Source organism: Ranitomeya imitator, chromosome 3 (assembly GCF_032444005.1).
Source record: "Ranitomeya imitator isolate aRanImi1 chromosome 3, aRanImi1.pri, whole genome shotgun sequence".
NCBI lineage: Eukaryota > Metazoa > Chordata > Amphibia > Anura > Dendrobatidae > Ranitomeya > Ranitomeya imitator.
The window spans coordinates 475,691,056-475,713,235 of record NC_091284.1 but is presented as its reverse complement, the minus strand read 5'-3'; the positions used below and the strand labels follow the sequence as shown (position 1 = coordinate 475,713,235).

The window sequence follows — 22,180 nt, the reverse complement described above, 5'->3', positions numbered from 1 at the left end:
ACGTGGCTGGGCAATATAGTACGTGGCTGGGCAATATACTACGTGGGCTGGGCAATATACTACGTGGGCTGGGCAATATACTACGTGGGCTGGGCAATATACTACGTGGGCTGGGCAATATACTACGTGGGCTGGGCAATATACTACGTGGGCTGGGCAATATACTACGTGGGCTGGGCAATATACTACGTGGCTGGGCAATATACTACGTGGCTGGGCAATATACTACGTGGCTGGGCAATATACTACGTGGCTGGCCAATATACTACGTGGCTGGCCAATATACTACGTGGACATGCATATTCTAGAATTCCTGATGCGTTAGAATTGGGCCACCATCTAGTTTATAGATATTTACACAGTAGCGGTGCCCGCTTTCTTTCTTACATCGTAATTTATTTGTTGTTACAGATCCAACTGCAGACCAGCTAAGACATCTAATGATGCTTCATGGAGGCCAATTTCATGTTTATTATTCACGTTCTAAAACAACCCACATTATTGCAACTAATCTCCCGAATAGCAAAATCAAAGAGCTGAAAGATGAGAAAGTGGTCCGTCCTGAGTGGATAACAGATAGGTAAGGTCATTTTATTTCCCTTGTATGCACCAATCTGGAAAGCTAGTAAAAACACAACCAAGTATTGAGTGGTAACCGTACAACAAGTAACATCCTGATTTGCTTTTTAACTCTAAAAAAGTGTCTCAAAGTGGTATTCCAACCTTAGATATTTTATAGCATGGTCTGTCAATGTCTGGAGAGATGTGGGTCTCGCCTCTTGTCCCATCTGGTGAGGAGACTGCTGGCTGCCATATCCAGGTTGGAAACTAATAAGCGTTGGAACACACAGTCACTTCTGTACGAGTCACTGAATCAGCAAATCTCTGATGAGAGTTTATGGAGAGACCAACACACATGCATGTCCCTTCATTCATTCTCCACCTGAAGATGCTATCTCGCAGTGATTTGAGACAAGGGATGATTGGGATCCCTCTTATGGAGGTCAGAGCAGGTCTCACCGATGCTTCCTACATCTATCAGACACTTAGACACATCCTGTGGCTATGACATAAATGGTTCAGCATACCATGTTTTGCCGTTGAGTTTCCTTAGCTTGTCTATACATCCATTTCTCTCCCGATATACTCAAAGCGTGTCTTGATTTGTCCGCACTGTATTTAGCTCATACTGCTTCAAAATATCTGTTATTATTTGGGAATAAAGTGTGAAATAGTGCAGAAGTCACAGATTCTATTTAATCACACAGAAGTCTATTGTTCAAAATATCAATCATATGATGAAAACTAAATAATGGTGTCCGTTGTTATTGACGCTCTTTCAATATGAAGCAACCACTGTGCATTCATGGTATAGGTACAAGCAATTTAGCTTTCTCTCTCATATATATATATATATATATATATATATATATATATATATATATATATATATATATATATATATATATATATATACATACATACATACATACATACATACATACATACATACATACATACATACATACATACATACAGTGGGGCAAAAAAGTATTTAGTCAGTCAGCAATAGTGCAAGTTCCACCACTTAAAAAGATGAGAGGCGTCTAATTTACATCATAGGTAGACCTCAACTATGGGAGACAAACTGAGAAAAAAAATCCAGAAAATCACATTGTCTGTTTTTTTAACATTTTATTTGCATATTATGGTGGAAAATAAGTATTTGGTCAGAAACAAAATTTCATCTCAATACTTTGTAATATATCCTTTGTTGGCAATGACAGAGGTCAAACGTTTTCTGTAAGTCTTCACAAGGTTGCCACACACTGTTGTTGGTATGTTGGCCCATTCCTCCATGCAGATCTCCTCTAGAGCAGTGATGTTTTTGGCTTTTCGCTTGGCAACACGGACTTTCAACTCCCTCCAAAGGTTTTCTATAGGGTTGAGATCTGGAGACTGGCTAGGCCACTCCAGGACCTTGAAATGCTTCTTACGAAGCCACTCCTTCGTTGCCCTGGAGGTGTGCTTTGGATCATTGTCATGTTGAAAGACCCAGCCACGTTTCATCTTCAATGCCCTTGCTGATGGAAGGAGGTTTGCACTCAAAATCTCACGATACATGACCCCATTCATTCTTTCATGTACCCGGATCAGTCGTCCTGGCCCCTTTGCAGAGAAACAGCCCCAAAGCATGATGTTTCCACCACCATGCTTTACAGTAGGTATGGTGTTTGATGGATGCAACTCGGTATTCTTTTTCCTCCAAACACAACAAGTTGTGTTTCTACCAAACAGTTCCAGTTTGGTTTCATCAGACCATAGGACATTCTCCCAAAACTCCTCTGGATCATCCAAATGCTCTCTAGCTCTCTAGTGTCCTATGACAGCTCTTTGGTCTTCACCATAGTGGAGTTTGGAGTCAGACTGTTTGAGGGTGTGCACAGGTGTCTTTTTATACTGATAACAAGTTTAAACAGGTGCCATTACTACAGGTAATGAGTGGAGGAAAGAGGAGACTCTTAAAGAAGAAGTTACAGGTCTGTGAGAGCCAGAAATCTTGATTGTTTGTTTCTGACCAAATACTTATTTTCCACCATAATATGCAAATAAAATGTGTGTGTGTGTATATGTATATATATATATATATATATATATATATATATATATATATATATATATATATATATATATATATATATATATATATATATATATATATATATATATATATATATAATTTTATTTATTTTTATTTTTTTTAGCATCAAAGCTGGACGTCTTCTTTCTTACGTTCCCTACCAGCTTTATACAAAGCAGTCCAGTGTTCAGAAGAGCTTGAACTTCACTTCCAAATGCAAACCAGAAGACCAATTCCCAAAAGACAGCAACCAAAAGTTGTAAGTATTGTTAGCAATTAGTAATGAAGATTGTAAGTAATACATGTAGCTGTGGTAATGTACTTTTTTTTTACATAAAGGGAGCGTGCCCTACGCTTTCCTTCTTCATAAATCTGGATGCCAGTGTCACATCACTCATGAAGCTTTGTTACCAGTTCTCTTTACTCTCTACTTATTATAAATTGCCAGATAAATTGTATGTAGCCACAATTACTTTTGTGAAGAGCGAATTAGCTGCTAAAAGCGGCTGCCTTGATTAATGCTGTCATAACGTCACACAACTGTAACCCTGCATGGGACAATGCCAGCACTGACTACTTGATGGAATACATGAGCAGAGCATTATTACATAATTTACGATCATCAATTTTAACCCCTTCCCGACCTGTGTCACAGCGTATGCGTCATGAAAGTCGGTGCCAATCCGACCTGTGACGCATATGCTGTGTCACAGAATGATCGCGTCCCTGCAGATCGGGTGAAAGGGTTAACTCCAATTTCACCCGATCTGCAGGGACAGGGGGAGTGGTAGTACAGCCCAGGGGCTACGATCGCTCTGATTGGCTGTTGAAAGTGAAACTGCCAATCAGAGCGATTTGTAATATTTCACCTATGAAAACTGGTGAAATATTACAATCCAGCCATGGCCGATGCTGCAATATCATCGGCCATGGCTGGAAACACTGGTAGACATGTGGGAAATGTTATTTATTAACTATTTTGTGTCACATAACTCTCTGGTTTAACAGAATAAAAATTCAAAATGTGAAAATTGCGAAATTTTCAAAATTTTCGCCAAATTTCCGTTTTTATCACAAATAAACGCAGAATTTATTGACCTAAATGTACCACTAACATGAAGCCCAATATGTCACGAAAAAACAATCTCAGAACCGCTAGGATCCGTTGAAGCGTTCCTGAGTTATTACCTCATAAAGGGACACTGGTCAGAATTGCAAAAAACAGCCAGGTCATTAAGGTCAAAATAGGCTGGGTCATGAAGGGGTTAAAGAACCAGATAAGCCCTTTAAGTGTAGGATTGTGTTCAGGCTTGGAAATGCAATTATGGCATTCTTACGCTTTGTTTTTATGATTCCTCCTTAGAAGCCATTCTACGGACAGCACCATTCAGGCAAATGGAACAAATGGTTGGGAAGAAGATTGTCAAAAGTCTGACGAGGAAAAAGATTTTAAAGTAGATGGTCTAGAAGATTTTTCTGATTATACTAGAGAACAGAACTGCAAAGACAGCACTGTTGTCATCAATGGACACAACTGTAGCCCTAATGGTGCCTTAAAGCCACTGGATATCTCAGTGCATTCAATTAACTCTTCTACAAGTAGACTTCAGTCAACAAGTCAGCAGGAAAAGCCTAATGTAGGCTGTATGGACTGCACTTTAGAGCAATTACAACCAAACAATGGACACCTAGATACAGAATCAAGCTCAGCCTCCTCCTCACATTTGCACAATAAAACTAAACTCAATGGTGCTCACCACTTGCTCCAGGGGCCTTCAAGCACAAAAAGCGCCTCCATACACTTGCTTAGTAAGGCAGCCTCTCCACAACTGCCTAAAACCACAGACTCCAATTTTATTTCAGACTTTTATTCTCACTCTAGACTGCATCATATATCGACATGGAAGTGTGAGTTCACAGAGTTTGTACGTGATCTACAAAGTCAATATAATGGCAGCTTTCCAGGTCGGGAAAGGTTAAAAAGAATGAAGACAGGTAATATGCGTTACTAAATATTTTGTGGAGTTCTTGTGCTTTGGATATATTACTCTGTATAGTTGTTTCCTTTGTAGTAAACTGCGTAAAGGGGTTTTATCATGATCAAAAATTCATCCCATTTAAATGATCTTGGAAATACACTTTTCATAGAATAAAATTCCAGACATGCCCCCTTTTTCTATATCAGGCTAACCTATTTAGCCTGATCACTGGTCGTCTAGTTTTCTTCTAATCGCATAGTTTCTGCAAACTTCTGCTGTGGCTGAGTGCATGCAGATGATATCTGTAGTTGAGTGCAGACGAAGAGCGCACATGGGCCCAGGTAATAATAATTTTATTTATATAGCGCCAACAATTAAACGGGGACATGTACAAACATACAGACATCACAAAATGACACGTAGTTGAACACTTTCAGGAGTAGAGAGTGTCCTGCTCTCTAGTTTACAATCTATAAGGAAATGGGGGGGGGGACACAATAGGTAAAAGTGATGGTTATGTATGGTCCAGCCTCCATGGATGCATGGAGGATGTAGACACAGATGAATAGGAGGGACCAGATTATGAGGAAAAAGGAGAAAGATGGAACGGGGAGAGTTAGGTTAGTGAATTTAGGTTATAGACTTGTCAAGAGAGATGTCAAAGCACGCTACAAAGTGTGGGTGCTAGGTATTAGTCAGATACGTCAGGGTAGTGCATTCCAGAAAACTGATGCCGCATGAGAGAAGTCTTGGAGATTCAATTGGGAGGTTAGGATTATGGAGGATGTTAGTCTTAAATTAGTTGCAGAGCCAAAAATATGGGTTGGGTGATAAATAGGGATGAGGGAGGAGATATAGTGCGGTGCAGAGCTGTGGAGTGCTTTGTGGGTGAGAGAGAGAAGTTTGTATTGTATTCTGTAGCAAATGGGTAACCAGTGCAATGACTGGCACAAGATGGAGGCATCCGTGAAGCAGCTGGACAGAAGTACGACCCTGGAATCTGCATTCAGGATGGATTGGAGAGTAGAAAGTTTGATTACAGGAGACTGATCGGTAGAGACAGTGGAAACCAGGAAGGATTTGTGTACTTGTTAACGCTGTTCATGATTGAAGGTTTCAATTTCAGAGACTTAATTAAACATATGGTTTTATTTGACACGTTTCGATGTATAATGCACTTCTTCCTCAGGAAAAACCATACAGGTGGAGACAGATGAGGTCTAACCAAGAAGGAGTAGAGAGGATAATTATTTCACGTGTTCAAGATTCTATGCTGCTCTTAAAACATCCCAGAACTGTTTTTTCCTTTTTTGTTGCTGCATCACACTGTTGACTCATGTGCATCTTCGATCTATTTGTATACCCAAGTCTTTTTCACGCATGCTGTTTCTTAGTTCTATTCCTCCCATTTTGTAGATGTCATTTTCGTTTTTCTTGCCTAGATGTAGAATCTTGCATTTCTCCCTGTTAAATTCCATTCTATTAGTCGCTGCTCATTGTTCGAGCTTATCTAGATCCTTCTGAATCCTTTCTCTGTCCTCTGTCAATCTTGCCTTGCGCAGGCGTGTACTATGGAGGGCAGAAAATGAACTTCAATCCAATATTGCAGCTAGCATGCAAGGAAAGGGTGAATCAAACACCCGAAAACCCCGCCTCTATGGCTGAAAATTGTTCCCTCCAAATTCAGGTGACAGAGTCCCTGTAAGATTTTGAGGCTGTCGCTTGGCAACTCGGAGCTTCAACTCCTTCCATAAGTTTTCTATGGGATTAATGTCTGGAGACTGTCTAGGCGACACCATGACCTTAATGTGCTTCTTTTTGAGACACTCCTTTGTTGCCTTGGCTGTTTGTTTTAAGTCATTGTCTTGGTAGAAGACCCAGCCATGACCCATTTCTATTGTCCTGGCGGAAGAAAGGAGGTTGTCACTCAGGATTATATGGCACATGGCTCCATCCATTCTGAAGTAGTCCTGTGCCCTTAGCAGAGAAACACCCCCAAAACATAATGTTTCCACCTCCATGCTTGACAGTAGGACTGTATTCTCTGGGTCATTGGCAGCATTTGTCTTCGTCCAAACATGGCGAGTTGAGTTAATACCAAAGACCTCAATTTTTGTCTAATCTGACCAAATCACCTTCTCCCAATCACTCCCAGAATCATTCAGGTGTTCATTGGCAAACTTCAGACACATCTGCACATGTGCTTTCTTGAGCAGGGGGACCTTGCGGGCAATGCAGGATTTTAAACCTTTACTGCGTAATGTGTTACCAATGGTTTTCTTGGTGACTGTGGTCCCAGCTGCCTTGAGATCATTAACAAGTTCCTCCCATGTAGTTTTAGGCTGATCTCTCACCTTCCTTATGATCAAAGATACCCCATGAGGTGAGATTTTGCATGGTGCCCCAGATCGATGTCGATTGACAGTCATTTTGTATTTCTTCCATTTTCTTACTATTGCACCAACAGTTGTCTCCTTCTCACCCAGCGTCTTACTTATGGTTTTGTAGCCCATTCCAGCTTTGTGCAGGGTTATGATCTTGTCCCTGACATCCTTATAAAGCTCTTTGGTCTTGCCCATGTTGTAGAGGTTAGAGTCTGACTGATTTAATTGAGTCTGTGGACAGGAGTCTTTTATAAAGGTGACTATGTAAGACAGCTGTCTTTAATGTAGGTAACGAGCTGATTAGCAGCGTCTATCTGGTCTGTAGGAGCCAGAACTCTTAGGCCGGCCTCACACTCAGTGTATAAAAATACGGTCCGTTATTTACAGCCGTAATACGCAGAAAAGTCCCCAAAATAGTGGTCCGTATGTCATCCGTAGGCAGGGTGTGTCAGCGTATTTTGCGCATGGCATCCTCCGTATGTAATCCGTATGGCATCCGTACTGCGCGATTTTTCTCTCAGGCTTGCAAAACCGACATACGGACATACAATGGATCCATGTGCTCAAAAAATCGTAAAAATATGTATACTGTGAGACATGTATATATATTAATATATCATACAGCGCTAGATAGCTTAAAAGCCGGTAATTCAATTGCCGGCTTTTCCTTTCTCCTTCTCAAACCCGATATATGAGACCTGGTTTATATATAGTAAACCATCTCATATCCCTTTTTTTTTTTGCATATTCCACACTACTAATGTTAGTAGTGTGTATGTGCAAAATTTGGGCGCTCTAGCTATTAAATTAAAGGGTTAAATCGCAGAAGAAATTGGCGTGGGCTCCCGTGCAATTTTCTCTGCCAGAATGGTAAAGCCAGTGATTGAGAGCAGATATTAAAGGGAACCGGTCACCCCGTTTTTTCAGTTCGAGATAAAAATACTGTTAAATAGGGCCTGAGCTGTGCGTTACTATAGTGTATTTTGTGTACCCTGATTCCCCACCTATGCTGCCGAAATAACTTACCAAAGTCGCTGTTTTCGCCTGTCAATCAGGCTGGTCAGGTCATATGGGTGTGGTGACATTGCTGTTTCTTCCCCCAGAACTTGCATATCTTTCCGTTGGTGGCGTAGTGGTTTGCGCATGCCCATCTTCTGAATCCACTGGGCATGAGAAGAAAAAACCCGCGATCTGCGCTATTTCCCTGGTGATCTGTGGGGGCGGCCTTCTTCCTGAGGCCGCACGTGCGCATATGGAGTCCTCTACTGCCCGGGGCTTCAGGAAAATAGCCGCGGGATGCCGCGCGTGCGCAGATGGAGATCGCGGCGGCCATTTTTCTGAAGCCGAGATGCGAACTCTGCTTCAGGAAAATGGCTGCCGCGATCTCCATCTGCGCACGCGCAGCATCCCGCGGCCATTTTCTTGAAGCCCCGCAGCAGAGGACTCAAAATATATATATATATATATATATATATATATATATATATATATATATATATATATATATATATATATATATATATATATATATATATATATATATATATATATATATATATATATATATATATATATATATATATATTCTCTATCTATCTATCTGCTGGATGTCCTCATATGAACTCGAGCGTGGGAAAAGTTCCCAGGCTATATATATATATATATATATATATATATATATATATATATATACATATGTGTCTCACTGATATATATTTTTACCCCTATACTATGTGTAGACATTTATTTTAGCTAGTGTGATTTTACTGTACACAGCACTGAATTGCTGGCTTTGCGTATTTCTTGCAAGTCACACTGTTGGTCCGTGTGTAATCCGTATTTTTCTGGCCCCCATAGACTTTCATTGGCGTATTTTTTGCGCAATACGGTGACAAATGCAGCATGCTGCAATTTTTCTACTCTTTCTAGAACACCGTATAATACGGATCAGTAAAATACGGCTGATAGGAGCTGGGCCATAGAGAAGCATTGTACCGTATGCAATCCGTATTTTCAGCACCTTTCTTACGTCCGTAAAACACGCTAGTGTGAGGCCGGCCTCAATGGTTGGTAGGGGATCAAATACTTATTTCTCACTGCAAAATGCAAATAAATGTATATAATTTATACAATGTGATTTCTCCTTCACCTCATTGGGGGACAAAGACCGTGGGTGTATGCTGCTGCCACCAGGAGGCTGACACTAAGTGATACAAAGAAAGTTCGCTCCTCCCCTGCAGTATACACCCACCTGCTGGCTCTCAGCTAACCAGTTCTTGCTTAGTGTCCGTAGGAGGCACACGGACGGGTCTGCTATTCAGACCCAAAACTTTCTTATTTTAGTTTTACCTTTTACATTTTTGATTTTATTTTTTCCACGGACAAAGGCGGCGACTGATCCTTTCAGGGTTCCGATCTCCCCGAACCATCAACAGACGAGCACACGGCTTCCCTGTGGCCCACCTCCCTGAGGTAACGCTCCGGCCAGCTGCAAAAATTTAGCACCCGGCTTCGGCCAATGTGTAGGCCACATCCCGGAAGCCACGCCCACACTATGGCTTCACCAGAACTTTAGAAAAGGATGGATTTGCCTATTTATATCATCAACCATTCTCTGTAGATTGACGAGGACTTCGGTTCTACTCTAGATCACGCAGTGTCCCTCATAAGGAGACTAATCTCCCAGCAGAGCATTTGCCATTCACCCGGACAGAACACCAATAATGTAACCCACGGTGGCAAGCCACACAAGATTCATATATACCTACAAGAAGGCACCACACATAAATGATGTAAAAGAAATTGCTTTATTAAATATCATAAAAACCAACCATGGTTGGGAATAGCCCACAATGGGCAGCAAGTGAGACACAACACATACAGAATAAAAAATGGGGGATACCTGGCAGTAATATTACAGGAAAATATCCTAAAAAATGGCTGATATAATACACTGGAGCACATATGTTAAATACTTGGTAAATAGGCAAGAGCGATATAATACAGAAGTCTTAGCTACAGTACAGTGTTACACACCTCCGACATATATAGTCATGAAGAGGCCAAATACGCCACAGTAATAAAGACACAAAGTACTATAATAACCTAAGGCATACAGTGCTATATCAGCTCATAGTTACCCAGTGGGATAAATGGCCTGGCGTCCACCACACCCGACGCGCGTTTTGCAAGGAGTTGCTTCGTCCCTGGCGTTTTTTTCTGACCTTCTGCATGCAGCCACGCATTCTCCCACTTGGCAGATTAACCGGGTAGAATCTCCTATGGTATACCTTCCAGTATCCCTGCCCGATGGGTCATCAATTAAAACTACCACAGACTGTCAGATAGCAAATCTGGTTAGTTCCGTCTTGTGGCCTCGGGTTCAGCGCTCTACCCTTCATTAGCCGCCGCATGGATTGCTACAGCAATGGTGTCCTGGTCGGAGACCTTAACTTCCTTAATTCGCATCAGTTACCTTTTTCCGAATACAGTACAGCTGGTCAATCAAAGTTCTTGAGTGGGAGACTAGCTGCTTCACGCCTCTCGGATGCGGCTATTTGCGCAGCGCTGTCAGCCTCAAATGCCATTACACTCAGAAGGACTTTATAGCTCAGAGAATGGAAGCGTACTCTGCATTCAAAAAGCCTCTGACATCACTCCCTTACCAGGGTGATCAGTTATTCGGTGAGAAGTTGGGAGCGTTCCCCACGCAGGAACAAAGGATCGCATGTTTCCTATAAACCCAACCAGCAGTGGATGAGTTGAGCAGGACAGTCTACATCTAAGGGATCTTGGTTCCTAAAAGCTGACTGAAAAGTAAGACTGATCCTGGACCTCAAACTTCTACCAAGCTTGACAAGGTCCCCCTTCTTCAGATGGAGATCCTCCGCTCAGCCACTACTTCAACGGGAAATGGTGGAGTTTCTGGCATCCCAACGAAATTCAGGATGCTTACCTTTACATTCCTATTTTTTCCCTCTTCAAAAATTCCTTTGCTTTTCCATTCGCGAACAGCTTTTTCAAATCACGACCTTGTCCTTCGGCCTTGCTATCGCACCCAGAGTGTTCGCAGGGGTTATGGCAGCTGTCCTGTTCCTCTTGCACCCTAGAGGCATGGTCGTCCTGCCCTATCTGGTCGACTCTATCTGCTCTTCCAGGACTGTGCTGAGTCATCTATATCTCTTGTGATACCCTTTCTTAAGGTACCGTCACACTAAACGATGCTGCAGCGATACCGACAACGATCCGGATCGCTGCAGCGTCGCTGTTTGGTCGCTGGAGAGCTGTCACACAGACAGCTCTCCAGCGACCAACGATGCCGAAGTCCCCGGTAACCAGGGTAAACATCGGGTAACTAAGCGCAGGGCCGCGCTTAGTAACCCGATGTTTACCCTGGTTACCATCCTAAAAGTAAAAAAACAACAGCTACATACTTACCTACCGCTGTCTGTCCTTGGCGCTCTGCTTCTCTGGTCTGGCTGTGAGCGCTGGGCAGCCGGAAAGCAGAGCGGTGACGTCACCGCTCTGCTTTCCGGCCGCTGTGCTCACAGCCAGACCAGAGAAGCAGAGCGCCGGGGACAGACAGCGGTAGGTAAGTATGTAGCGTTTGTTTTTTTACTTTTAGGATGGTAACCAGGGTAAACATCGGGTTACTAAGCGCGGCCCTGCGCTTAGTTACCCGATGTTTACCCTGGTTACCAGCGAAGACATCGCTGAATCGGTGTCACACACGCCGATTCAGCGATGTCTGCGGGGAGTTCAGCGACAAAATAAAGTTCTGGACTTTCTTCCCCGACCAGCGACAGCACAGCAGGATTCTGATCGCTCCTGCCTGTCACACTGGACGATATCGCTAGCGAGGACGCTGCAACGTCACGGATCGCTAGCGATATCGTCTAGTGTGACGGTACCTTTACCTGGGCTGGCAGCTAATCTTGGACAAGTTTTTACTCATTTCCAGCCCAGCAGATATCCTTTTTGAGGATGCTCTTGGACACTTCCAGAAGGTTGGTAATTCTCCCTTGAGACAAGGCCGTGGCCCTTCAACAGGGAGCTTGTGCACTTGTTCACTTATCACTTCATTCCATTCGATTTGCTAGGAGGGTTCTGAGGGAAAATGGTGACGTCAATGGAAGCGGTTTCCTTCGCTCCTCTCGTTTTATGCAGGTCAAACAGGCTTTCAGAGGTTAGTCTCTGAGCTCCTTCCTCATCCAGGGGAGATCCTTTCTCCCAGTTCAATGGTTATTAGTGACTGCTGATGCCAGTTCTCTTCTCCGGATCATTGTTCTGGAGATCCGAACGGTACAGCTAATTCTACAGCAGATCCACTGCCTTCTGGCAGGTCACCCCATCCGAATTCAATCGGACAATGCTACGGCTGTGCCATACATCAATCATCTAGCAGGTACCTGCCATCAGGCGTCATGGTCGAGGTGCCTCACATTCTCTGATGAGCCAAGATCTATCATTCAGGTGATCTCGGCACTACACATCCCAGAAGTAGAACTCTAGTCGGCAGACGCCATCAGGATCCCGCCTCAAGTGAGTGGGAACTACACCCGGAAGTCTTCCATCAGATCTGCCTTCTCTGGAGCACTGCAGATGTAGATCGGATGGCGTCTAGACTGAACACCAATGTACTCTTGTTCATGGTTCGGCCTCCAGATCCAAAAGTCATCGCAGTGCATGCTCTAGTTTTTCCATGGTACCAGTTTCCCTAACCCCTCTTCCACTACTTCCGAGAGCCTTTCGGAAGCAGGAAGGGCCCTAGTGATCCTGGGAGATCCGCACTGACCACGTCAGGTTTTTTTCGTTTGCGGAACTAGTATTTTTTCGTCTTATTGCAACAAAACTGCAAGTAGGGACTTCCTCGCAGGGAGTCTTCACATGTGGTTCTTTCCTATCGCATACCGTTAGATTTTTGGGACCTTAATGGTCCTGGGAGTCTTACAGTAGACTCCTTTTGATCCAGACAGACTTTACTATCAAGGAAGGCCGCCCTTTATTCTCTGCGATCTCGTCATCTTGACGACTCTTTGAAGCTAGCTGCTCTGTTCTTTCGGACTTTTTTTTCCCTTATTACCTTCAAGGCTAGGTGGTCCTCAGGCCATCCCCATCCCTTGTTACCAAGGTGGTATTGTATTCCCACTATTATGAGGGCATCGTTCTTCCCTCATCTTTCGGCACCAGTCCACAAAATGGAATTGGTTCCCCATATTCTAGACGAAGTGAGTGCTCTGAGTAGGTACGTATCGAGGACGGCATCCTTCCGAAGGTTGGACGCTTTATTTGGGCTTCCTGACAGTAAGAAGAAGGCTTCCTGACGGTTACAAGAAGGGTTTAGCCTTTTCATCGGCCATGTTAGCCTGGTGGATTCGTTACACCATCCAGGAGTCCTTCCGTGTTAGATGTCAGCTTATCTCTCTGTCTTTCATGGTTTTGTGGGTTCTAGGCACCAGGCGTCGGCAATGAACGCCTGCAAGCTTGCGGGTTCGTCCAGTCCGCATGCATTCTTCAAGCACTATAATTCCCAGACTTCCACAGATATGAGTCTGGGCAGGCGGACTGTGCAGGCCGCGGTGGCGCACTTGTAAGTAGCGGTTACACGGGGCCTGATCTGATGTTGTCCCCACACAGGGACTGCTTTGGGACATCCCACAGTCTGTGTCCCCCAATGAGGCGAAGGAGAAATAGGCATTTTTGTGTACGCACCATAAAATCCTTTTCTCCGAGCCATTCATTGGGGGACACAGCTCCCACCCTATTATTAGCTTGTGCTTGTTTTATAATTCAACATGCTATACTCTCATATATAAGGTGACATGCTCTACGCTCATATGTTATTGATCTGCTTTTGCACCGAACTGGTTAGCTGAGAGCCAGCAGGAGGGTGTATACTGCAGAGGAGGAGCTAACTTTCTTTGTATCATTAGTGGCAGCAGCATACACCACGGTCTGTGTCCCCCAATGAATAGCTCGGAGAAAAGGATTTTACGGTGAGTACACAAAAATCCCTATTTTCTGGATTTTAGTTTTGATATTCTATCTCTCATTGTTAAAATTAACCTACCCTTAAAATTATAGACTGTTCAGGTCTTTGTCATTGGCAAACTTACAAAATCAGCAAGGGATCAAATACTTATTTCCCCCACTGTAGTGTACTGAAAAACAGGAAAAAAAATTCAGTGCTGTTAAATTGCAAAAAAAAGTGCAATTCCACAATTGTTTTTTGTTTTGATATTTTACCATGTTCACTAAATGCTAAAACTGACCTGCCATTATGATCCTTCAGGTCATTAGAAGTTTGTAGATACCAAACATGTCTAGGTCTTTTTTTATTTAACCCCTTAACAACCGCCGATGCATCTTTTAATGGCGGCAGCTCAGGGTACTTATGCCACAGCACCGTTTTTTAACGGCGCTGAGAAATAAGTATATAGCGCCCCTAGTGTTGGAATTTCTTTGGGGGTAGCTGAGACCCCAGAGAATATGATTTGGGTTGGTTTTTACAGACCCCAGTGTTGCCATCGCCGTTATTATTAACGGTATCCGCAAAAAAAATCCTTTTTTTCCACTTAATTTCTCTCTTTTCTGATGTGAATGCTGAGTCCCCGCATCCCCCCGTGAAGTCCCCCGGGCCATCGGTGTCTTCTTCTGGGAGAAAATGGCTGGCGCATGTGCATTGCGCCCGCTTAGATCTGCCGGCCAGCACCCGGCAACAATAGGAAATTTTTCCTATTGGTTCATTTTGATCACTGTGATAGACCCTATCACAGTGATCAAAAAAATACAAATATATAAAAGATAGTAAATCAACCCCATCCCCCCCTCCAAAATCACCCCCTTAGTTAGGTAAAAAATAATAAAATTAAAAAAACAAACATTTATTTCCATTTTTCCGTTAGGGTTGGGCCAAAGTGGTTTGGGGTTGTGGTTAGGGGTTAGGTTTGTGGTTGGGGTTAGGTTTGTGGTTAGGGTTAGGTTTGTGGTTAGGGTTAGGTTTGTGGTTAGGGTTAGGTTTGTGGTTAGGGTTAGGGTAGGTCTGTGGTTAGGGGTAGGGGTGTGTTGGGGTTAGGGTTGGAGTTAGAATTGGGGGGTTTCCACTGTTTAGATACATCAGGGGGGTCTACAAAGGCGACATGACACTCACCATTGATTCCAGCCAAGTTTGCATTCAAAAAGTCAAATGGTGCTGCCATGCACCCAAACAGTGGCTTTTCCCCACATATGGGGTATCGGCGTACTCAGGAGAAATTGCACAACACATCTTGTGGTCCATTTTCTCCTGATACCCTTGTGAAAATAAAAAAAAATTGGTTCCAAAGAAATTTTTTTGTGAAAAAAGTAAAATGTTCATTTTTTCCTTCCACATTGCTTTTGTTCTTGTGAAGCACCTGAAGGGTTAATAAACTTCTTGAATGTGGTTTTACACACCTTGAGGGGTGCAGTTTTTAGAATGGTTTCACTTTTGGGTATTTTCTGTTATGTTGATCCCCAAACACACTTCAAATGTAAGGTGGTCCCTAAAAAAAAAAAAAGGTTTTGTAAATTTTGTTGGAAAAATGAGAAATCGCTAGTCAACTTTTAACCCTTATAATGTCCTAGCAAAAAAAGTTTCCAAAATTGTGCTGATGTAAAGTAGACATGTGGGTAATGTTATTTATTAACTATTTTGTGTGACACCACTCCCTGATTTAAGTGTACATAAAGCAAAAGTTTGAAAATTGCTAAATTTTGTCGTAAATAAACCCAAGTTATATCAAAGAAATTTTGACACTAACACGAAGTACAATACATCACGAAAAAACATTCTCAGAATTAGTGGGATCCGTTGAAGCGTTCCAGAGCTATAACCTCATAAAGTGACAGTCAGAATTGTAAAAATTGGCAGGGTCATTAAGCTGTAAATTGGGTCTGTCACTAAGGGGTTATGTGGTGAAAAAAAAATCTAAAGTTTCTTAAAAAAAAAAAAAAAAGTCGATATTTTTTGAGATCTGTGGCTGGATGAGGGCTTATTTTTTGCGCCATTGATATTTTTTTTAAATATTTTTAAAAACTTTTTTTTTTTTTACTTCAACGATCTCCATGTGAGACTAAGAGCTGCGATCATCCGATCGTTTGTGCTACGTAGAGCAGGGCTTCAGCGGGATTAGTGATGCACTTCCGGCGCGAGTGTGTTAAATGCAGCTGTTAGAGAATGACATCGGCATTTAACATGTTAACAGCCGCTGGTGGATTGCATTTCCACCCACGGCTGTTAGGAGCATCAGCTGACATGTACCGGAAAAGTTGCAGGCTCACCGCCGGAGCCTGCAGCACACAGTATCTATACGTCTAAGGTGTGGAAGTGGTTAAATCTAGGATATGTCATTGCATTCTGATCAACCAGGAAACAGCGCTGATGTCCTGTGGTTACGCTTTGTTTTTTTCCCAGCTCAGTGTTGCCCCCAGCCACCTGGCTGTGCAGAAAACTGCAGCCTTGCTCTATTCAAGTCAATAGAGCTATCCAGAAATATTGTGCACAGTGGGTGGACTTTGGTGCAGCTTAGCAGGGAAAACAGGTAAAGGCAATGACTCCATACATTAGCGGCATGTCCTCACCAATTTTAAAGCTATATATAAACTATAATAAATAGGTGGATATGCCTTGCATTTAACTGTAGTGGAAATCTCTGCAATAACATTGTCACACTCGTAAGGTTTTTTACATACCGTAGGTAGTGATGAGCAAGTGTACTCGTTGCTCGAGTTTCTCCGAGTATGCTCAGGTGGTCTCCGAGTATTTCAGCACGTGCTCGGAAATTTAGTGTTTGTTGACTCCAGCTGCATGATTTGTGGCTGCCAGACAGCTTGAATACATGTAGGGATTCCCTAGCAACCAGGCAACCCCCACATGTACTCAGGCTGGCTAGCAGCCATAAATCATAGCAACCAGAATCCCATGTACATACTTAGAGACCAGGGTGGCAGAGAATATCTGTCTGCAAACCAAAATAAAAAATCAGCTCCAAACAGTATCAGATAACAAGAGGACAAAAAGAGCAAACTGATTATATCTAAAAGATATATCATTTTATTATATCATAGAAAAGGTAAAATGTCACAACAATATATAGAACACCAAAAACAATGCAGACTGTTATGAACCCCACCCACACCTATCCCCACCCCACATATACACTTCAGTCCCTGGAAAAATAAATAAATAAAGGTCCAAAGACCGTAACTCAGGGAAAAGGCAGTGCGTCCAAACATAGACGTCAGGGAAGCAGCATGCATGGACCAGATGATCGGGAATAAAGTTACACCCGTCTATCTAACATCTAAAGCCAGGGTCACACTACATTGAGATACGGCTGAGTCTCACAGGTTAAAACCAAGCTCTGGCACCGGCACTCCAGAGCGGAGCGTGCGGCCGCATAGCAATAAATGGAGCTGCACGCTCCGCTCTGGAGTGCCGGTGCCAGAGCTTGTTTTTAACCTGCGAGACTCGGCCGTATCTCGCTGTAGTGTGACTCCGGCCTAAGGTGCAATAGTGCATGGCAAAAAATGCAGCGCTTACCAACAGATAAGTGGAAACAAGGAGGGGGGTGGATGGAGGGTCCAGACGCGCGTTTCGCGACAGCTAGAGGCCGCTTTCTCAAGGGAGTGTGTCTTAGGTCCCTGCAGGACCTTCTAATAACCCCATGAACTTAGTCACATGGCCTGAAACGGCCAATCAGAACGGCTAGAGTCGGCACATGCGCACTGCGGCCGTCAGGTCCTGAACTGCAGATAGGGTGTCACGGGAAGTGTACACACACCAGGGGAGAGCCCACCATGTGGTACACACACCGTAAAGATGCCCACCCGCAGACAGGAAACAATAGGTCGCAGTGCGATGCGCACAGCCATGAGAGCATGTATGAGGACAATTGACTGGATGACCAAAAAAAACGCTGTGTAAGGGTATGTTTCCACGTTCAGGAATTTACTACATTTTTTGTGACGCTAATTTTAATTTTATATCTCAAAGTATAAGAAGGTATTTAACATACATGTTTAATGGTAGGCTCTGTTCACAATCTGCATGCTTGGAAAGCCATAGGTCAATAATCGCTCATTAGAGACCAATCTATAAGCTAACTAGTCTAAAAACTGGTCATCTGTCTTTCTGTTCAGAGGTCTCCAGTAAAAGGAATAGTGTACAGAATATATTCTTCTTCCATGGAAGCCTATGAACGATGTATTCCTATAAAGTGGCCTCCCATCATATACACAGTCATTGCTGTGTTGGCACCCTTGATATTGAAAATTAAGTATTTCTTCCAGAAAAATTTTGCAATTACACGCTTTGTTATGCACATGTTTATTTCATTTGTGTGTATTGGAACAACACACGCTCACAAAAAATAAAAAAAAGAAATAAAGGCAAATTAGACATAATTTCACATAAAACCACAAAAATGGGCATGACAAAATTATTGGCACCTTTGCAAAATTGTGGATAAACAACTTTGTTTCAAGCTTGTAATGCTCATTGAAACTCACCTGTGGCAAGCAACAGGTGTGGGCAACATGAAGATCACACCTGAAACCAGATTTAAAGGGGAGAAGTTGACTTAATCTTTACATTGTGTGTTTGTGTGTACCACACTAAACGTGGAGAACAGAAAGAGAAGAGAACTGTTTGATGACTTGAGCCTAAATTGTAGAAAATTATCAACAATCTCAAGGTTACAACTCCATCTCCAGAGATCTTGATCTTCCTTTTTCCACGGTGCCCAGCGCAATCAAGAAACCCATGTCACTGTAGCTAATCCCACTGTAAATTAACAGCATAGAATAATTGATGAAAGGTTGTAATGCAGCATAGTCCCAATCAAGTTCCAAAGAAATTCAAGCAGTCCTGCAAGCTCAGGGTGCATCAGTGTCGAACTATCCATTGACATTTGAATTAAATGAAACACTATGGCAGGAGACCCAGAGAGGACCCCACTGCTGACAGAGAGACCTAAAAAACCTACATTGAAGTTTGCCAAAATGTGAGTAAGCCAAATTCCTTCTGGGAAAGCATCTTGTGGACAGATGAAACCAAGATAGAGCTTTTTGGTAAGGCACGTCACTCTATTGTTTACTGAATACCGAATGAGGCCTATAAAGAAATGAACACAATACCTCCAGTCAAATATGGAGGATGTTCAAACATTTTTTGAGTTGTTTTGCTGCCTCTGGCACTGGCTGCCCTGATTGTGTGCAAGACATCATGAAATCTGAAGATTATAAGAGAATTTTGGGTTGCAGTGTAGTGCCCAGTGTCAGAAAGCTGGGTTTGGTCCTAGGTCATGGGTCTTTCAGCAGGAAAATGACCAGAAACATACTTCAAGACGCACCAAGAAATGGATGGAAACAACGCGCTGGAGAGTTCTGAAGTGGGCAGCAATGCGTATGGATCTGAATCCCATTGAACACCTGTGGAGAGATCTTAAAATTGCTGTTGGGAGAAGACACCCTTCAAATGTGAGAGACCTGGAGCAGTTTGTAAAAGAAGAATGAACCAAAATCCCAACAATTTTGACCAACCCATCTTTGGTGTTTTGTGAGAAACTATGTCCAATTTGCCTTTTTTTTCCTCTGTTGTTTTATGTTGTTCCAATACACCAGAAGGAAATAAATGTGTATAATAACAAAACATTTGTAATTGCAATAATTTTCTGGGAGAAATACTTAAAATTTTCTGGAACAATTTCAAGGGTGCAAACACTTTCTGCTGTGACTGTACGTCCGACAAAAGATAACGTAATCTGAACAAAACTTTAGTTTGTGTTGCCCCCCTTCCTTTTTTCACACACAATTCATTATACTTTTTGATCCTTTTTTTTTTTTTTTTTTTTTAAAGTCTAGTTTATGCGTGCTTATCTGTGTGTGTTACTTCTGCTTTGTAGGCAGAGTTTATCGATTTCCAAATGTTTTTGCCTAATTTAATTGCAACTATTTAAGTCCAGATCAGACCTCCCCTGGTGTATTTTTTGTGGCCAGTATTTTGCCACAATTTTTGCTCCATTTTATGGAAAGTGAATTTTGGCGTCAAAAAGTCATAAAAACAGTTAAAGGGTATGTTCACGCGTTCCTGATTTCCATCCTTTTTTTTGTTCAGGACTGAAACCGCAGCTCTTTGCAGAAAACGCAGGTCCTTTTTTTGGTGCTTTTTTGGTGCGTTTTTTTATGCAGTTTTCTATGCAGAGTCTGTGTGTTTTCTAGGAAGTTTTTTAGGGTTAAAATGGCTGAAAATACCCTAACCCTACCACTAACCCTATTCTAACCTTAGTGAAAAAAAAAAAATTCTTAATTTTTTAATTGTCCCTACCTATGGGGGTGACAAAGGAAGGGGGGTGTCATTTACTATTTTTTTTTATTTTGATCACTGAGATAGGTTATATCTCAGTGATCAAAATGCACTTTGGAACGAATCTGCCGGCCGGCAGATTCGGCGGGCGCACTGCGCATGCGCCCGCCATTTTGCAAGATGGCGGCGCCCAGGGAGAAGCCGGACGGACACCGGGAGGCCGGGTAAGTATAAGGGGGGGAGATTAGGGCACGGGGGGGGGGGGGGCATCGGAGCACGGGGGGGCCATCGGAGCACGGGGGGAGATTAGGGCACGGGGGGAGGGGCATCGGAGCACGGGGGGGCCATCGGAGCACGGGGGGGCATCGGAGCATGGGGGGGTGGGATCGGGGCAGCCACACTCCGCCCACGCACTTCCGCCCGCTTCCCCGCACTTCCTGCTGCAGCGGTTCGGCACCACAAACCGCAATGAAACCCGCAGATATATTTTTGATCTGCGGGTTTTACTGCGGGTTTGACCTCACAATGGAGGTCTATGGGTGCAGAACCGCTGCGGCTCCGAAAAAAGAAGTGACATGGTACTTCTTTTTTACCGCGGCTATTCAGCGCGGCTTTTTTCCCGATTCCCGCATCATGTGCACAGTGGTTCCTGTTTTCCATAGGGTACAGTGTACTGTACCCTGCATGGAAAACAGCTGCGGAACCGCAGCGGCAAAAACGCTGCGGTTCCGCAGAAAAAAACGCACTGTGTGAACATGGCCTTAGACAGAAACTAATACCGCAAGACAAAACGGAAATGGATTTACCAAAACAAATCCCCATATGATGAATCGTGGCCTACATGTTTTATTTGTTTGATCCTGTTTATTTGCTTTAATGGGGGGTTACCTGGGATTTTTTTTCATGGACCTAAGAACTGACACTGATAGTTAATAACTGCCTACCTGTCCTGTCTAGCACTGGAACAGAGTGATTAGTTTCCTGCCAATGATTCTGCTGCTTCGCGTCAACAGAGAAGCTCTTCCTCTATGGGGCTGCTCTGTCAACAAGGCCTTTCTGCTGACTGCATGCTGATTGACAGTCTGCTCCCCGCAGTTAGGCAGCAGGGAGCCGGATGTCATTCAGCATGACATTGGCAGTCACGCCCCATCAACAGAGCGGAGTGGAAGCGAAGCCACTGCTTTGTTGACATGTCACAGCAGGCCATAGGATCTTGAGCAGGAGTTGTCCATGACCACTCTTAGCTGGCAGAGATCATAGCCAGGCACAGCAGGCAGGTAGTTAGCTACTACTTGTGTGCAAGTTCTTTGCCCATAAAATAAAATTGATGACTCGTTTTAATATAAACCGAAGAAGGCTCTATGCATGTTAGCATCATAACTTGCGTAACAGCCATGACAGCTGTAATGATCTGAAGGGACCTATAGACTAGCAGTGACATTCGATTTCCATTTCTTATAACAAGAATAGTAATGGAGGAGTTCTGATTTTGCCACGAGAGCCACTGTAGAGCCAAGACCACAATCACAAGTAGGAAGCTTTCCAAACAGCACGTTTCTCTGATAACATATAGTCCAAAGGTTCTTATATTTGCTTACATTATTCATTTATGAGACGTTTGTCTTAGACCTTTCAACAATCTAATTGTCCTAGAATTCTTATTGTAAATGTCGGTATATAACTTTGATCCAAATGCTCTTCTATCCATATAAATGTTTTTTTTTACATTTTAGGAGCCATGCCCGCCTCTGCGAATTCCAAGTGCCAGAACTGCATTATTCATGTGGATATGGATTGCTTCTTTGTGTCTGTTGGTGTTCGCAACCGACCAGATCTAAAAGGTAACGAGTCA

The 22,180-nt window shown here is 43.1% G+C and overlaps 1 protein-coding gene across 1 annotated transcript in view; it reads left to right on the top strand.

Annotated features, from left to right (window-relative positions):
• Positions 1–22,180, top strand: part of REV1 (REV1 DNA directed polymerase) — a 79,884-nt gene that overhangs the window by 17,817 nt on the left and 39,887 nt on the right. The window contains exons 4-7 of the mRNA XM_069757525.1: positions 412–580; positions 2,766–2,900; positions 4,005–4,636; positions 22,062–22,169. Coding sequence (XP_069613626.1) covers positions 412–580; positions 2,766–2,900; positions 4,005–4,636; positions 22,062–22,169 — 1,044 coding nt within the window. The remainder of the gene's footprint in view (positions 1–411; positions 581–2,765; positions 2,901–4,004; positions 4,637–22,061; positions 22,170–22,180) is intronic.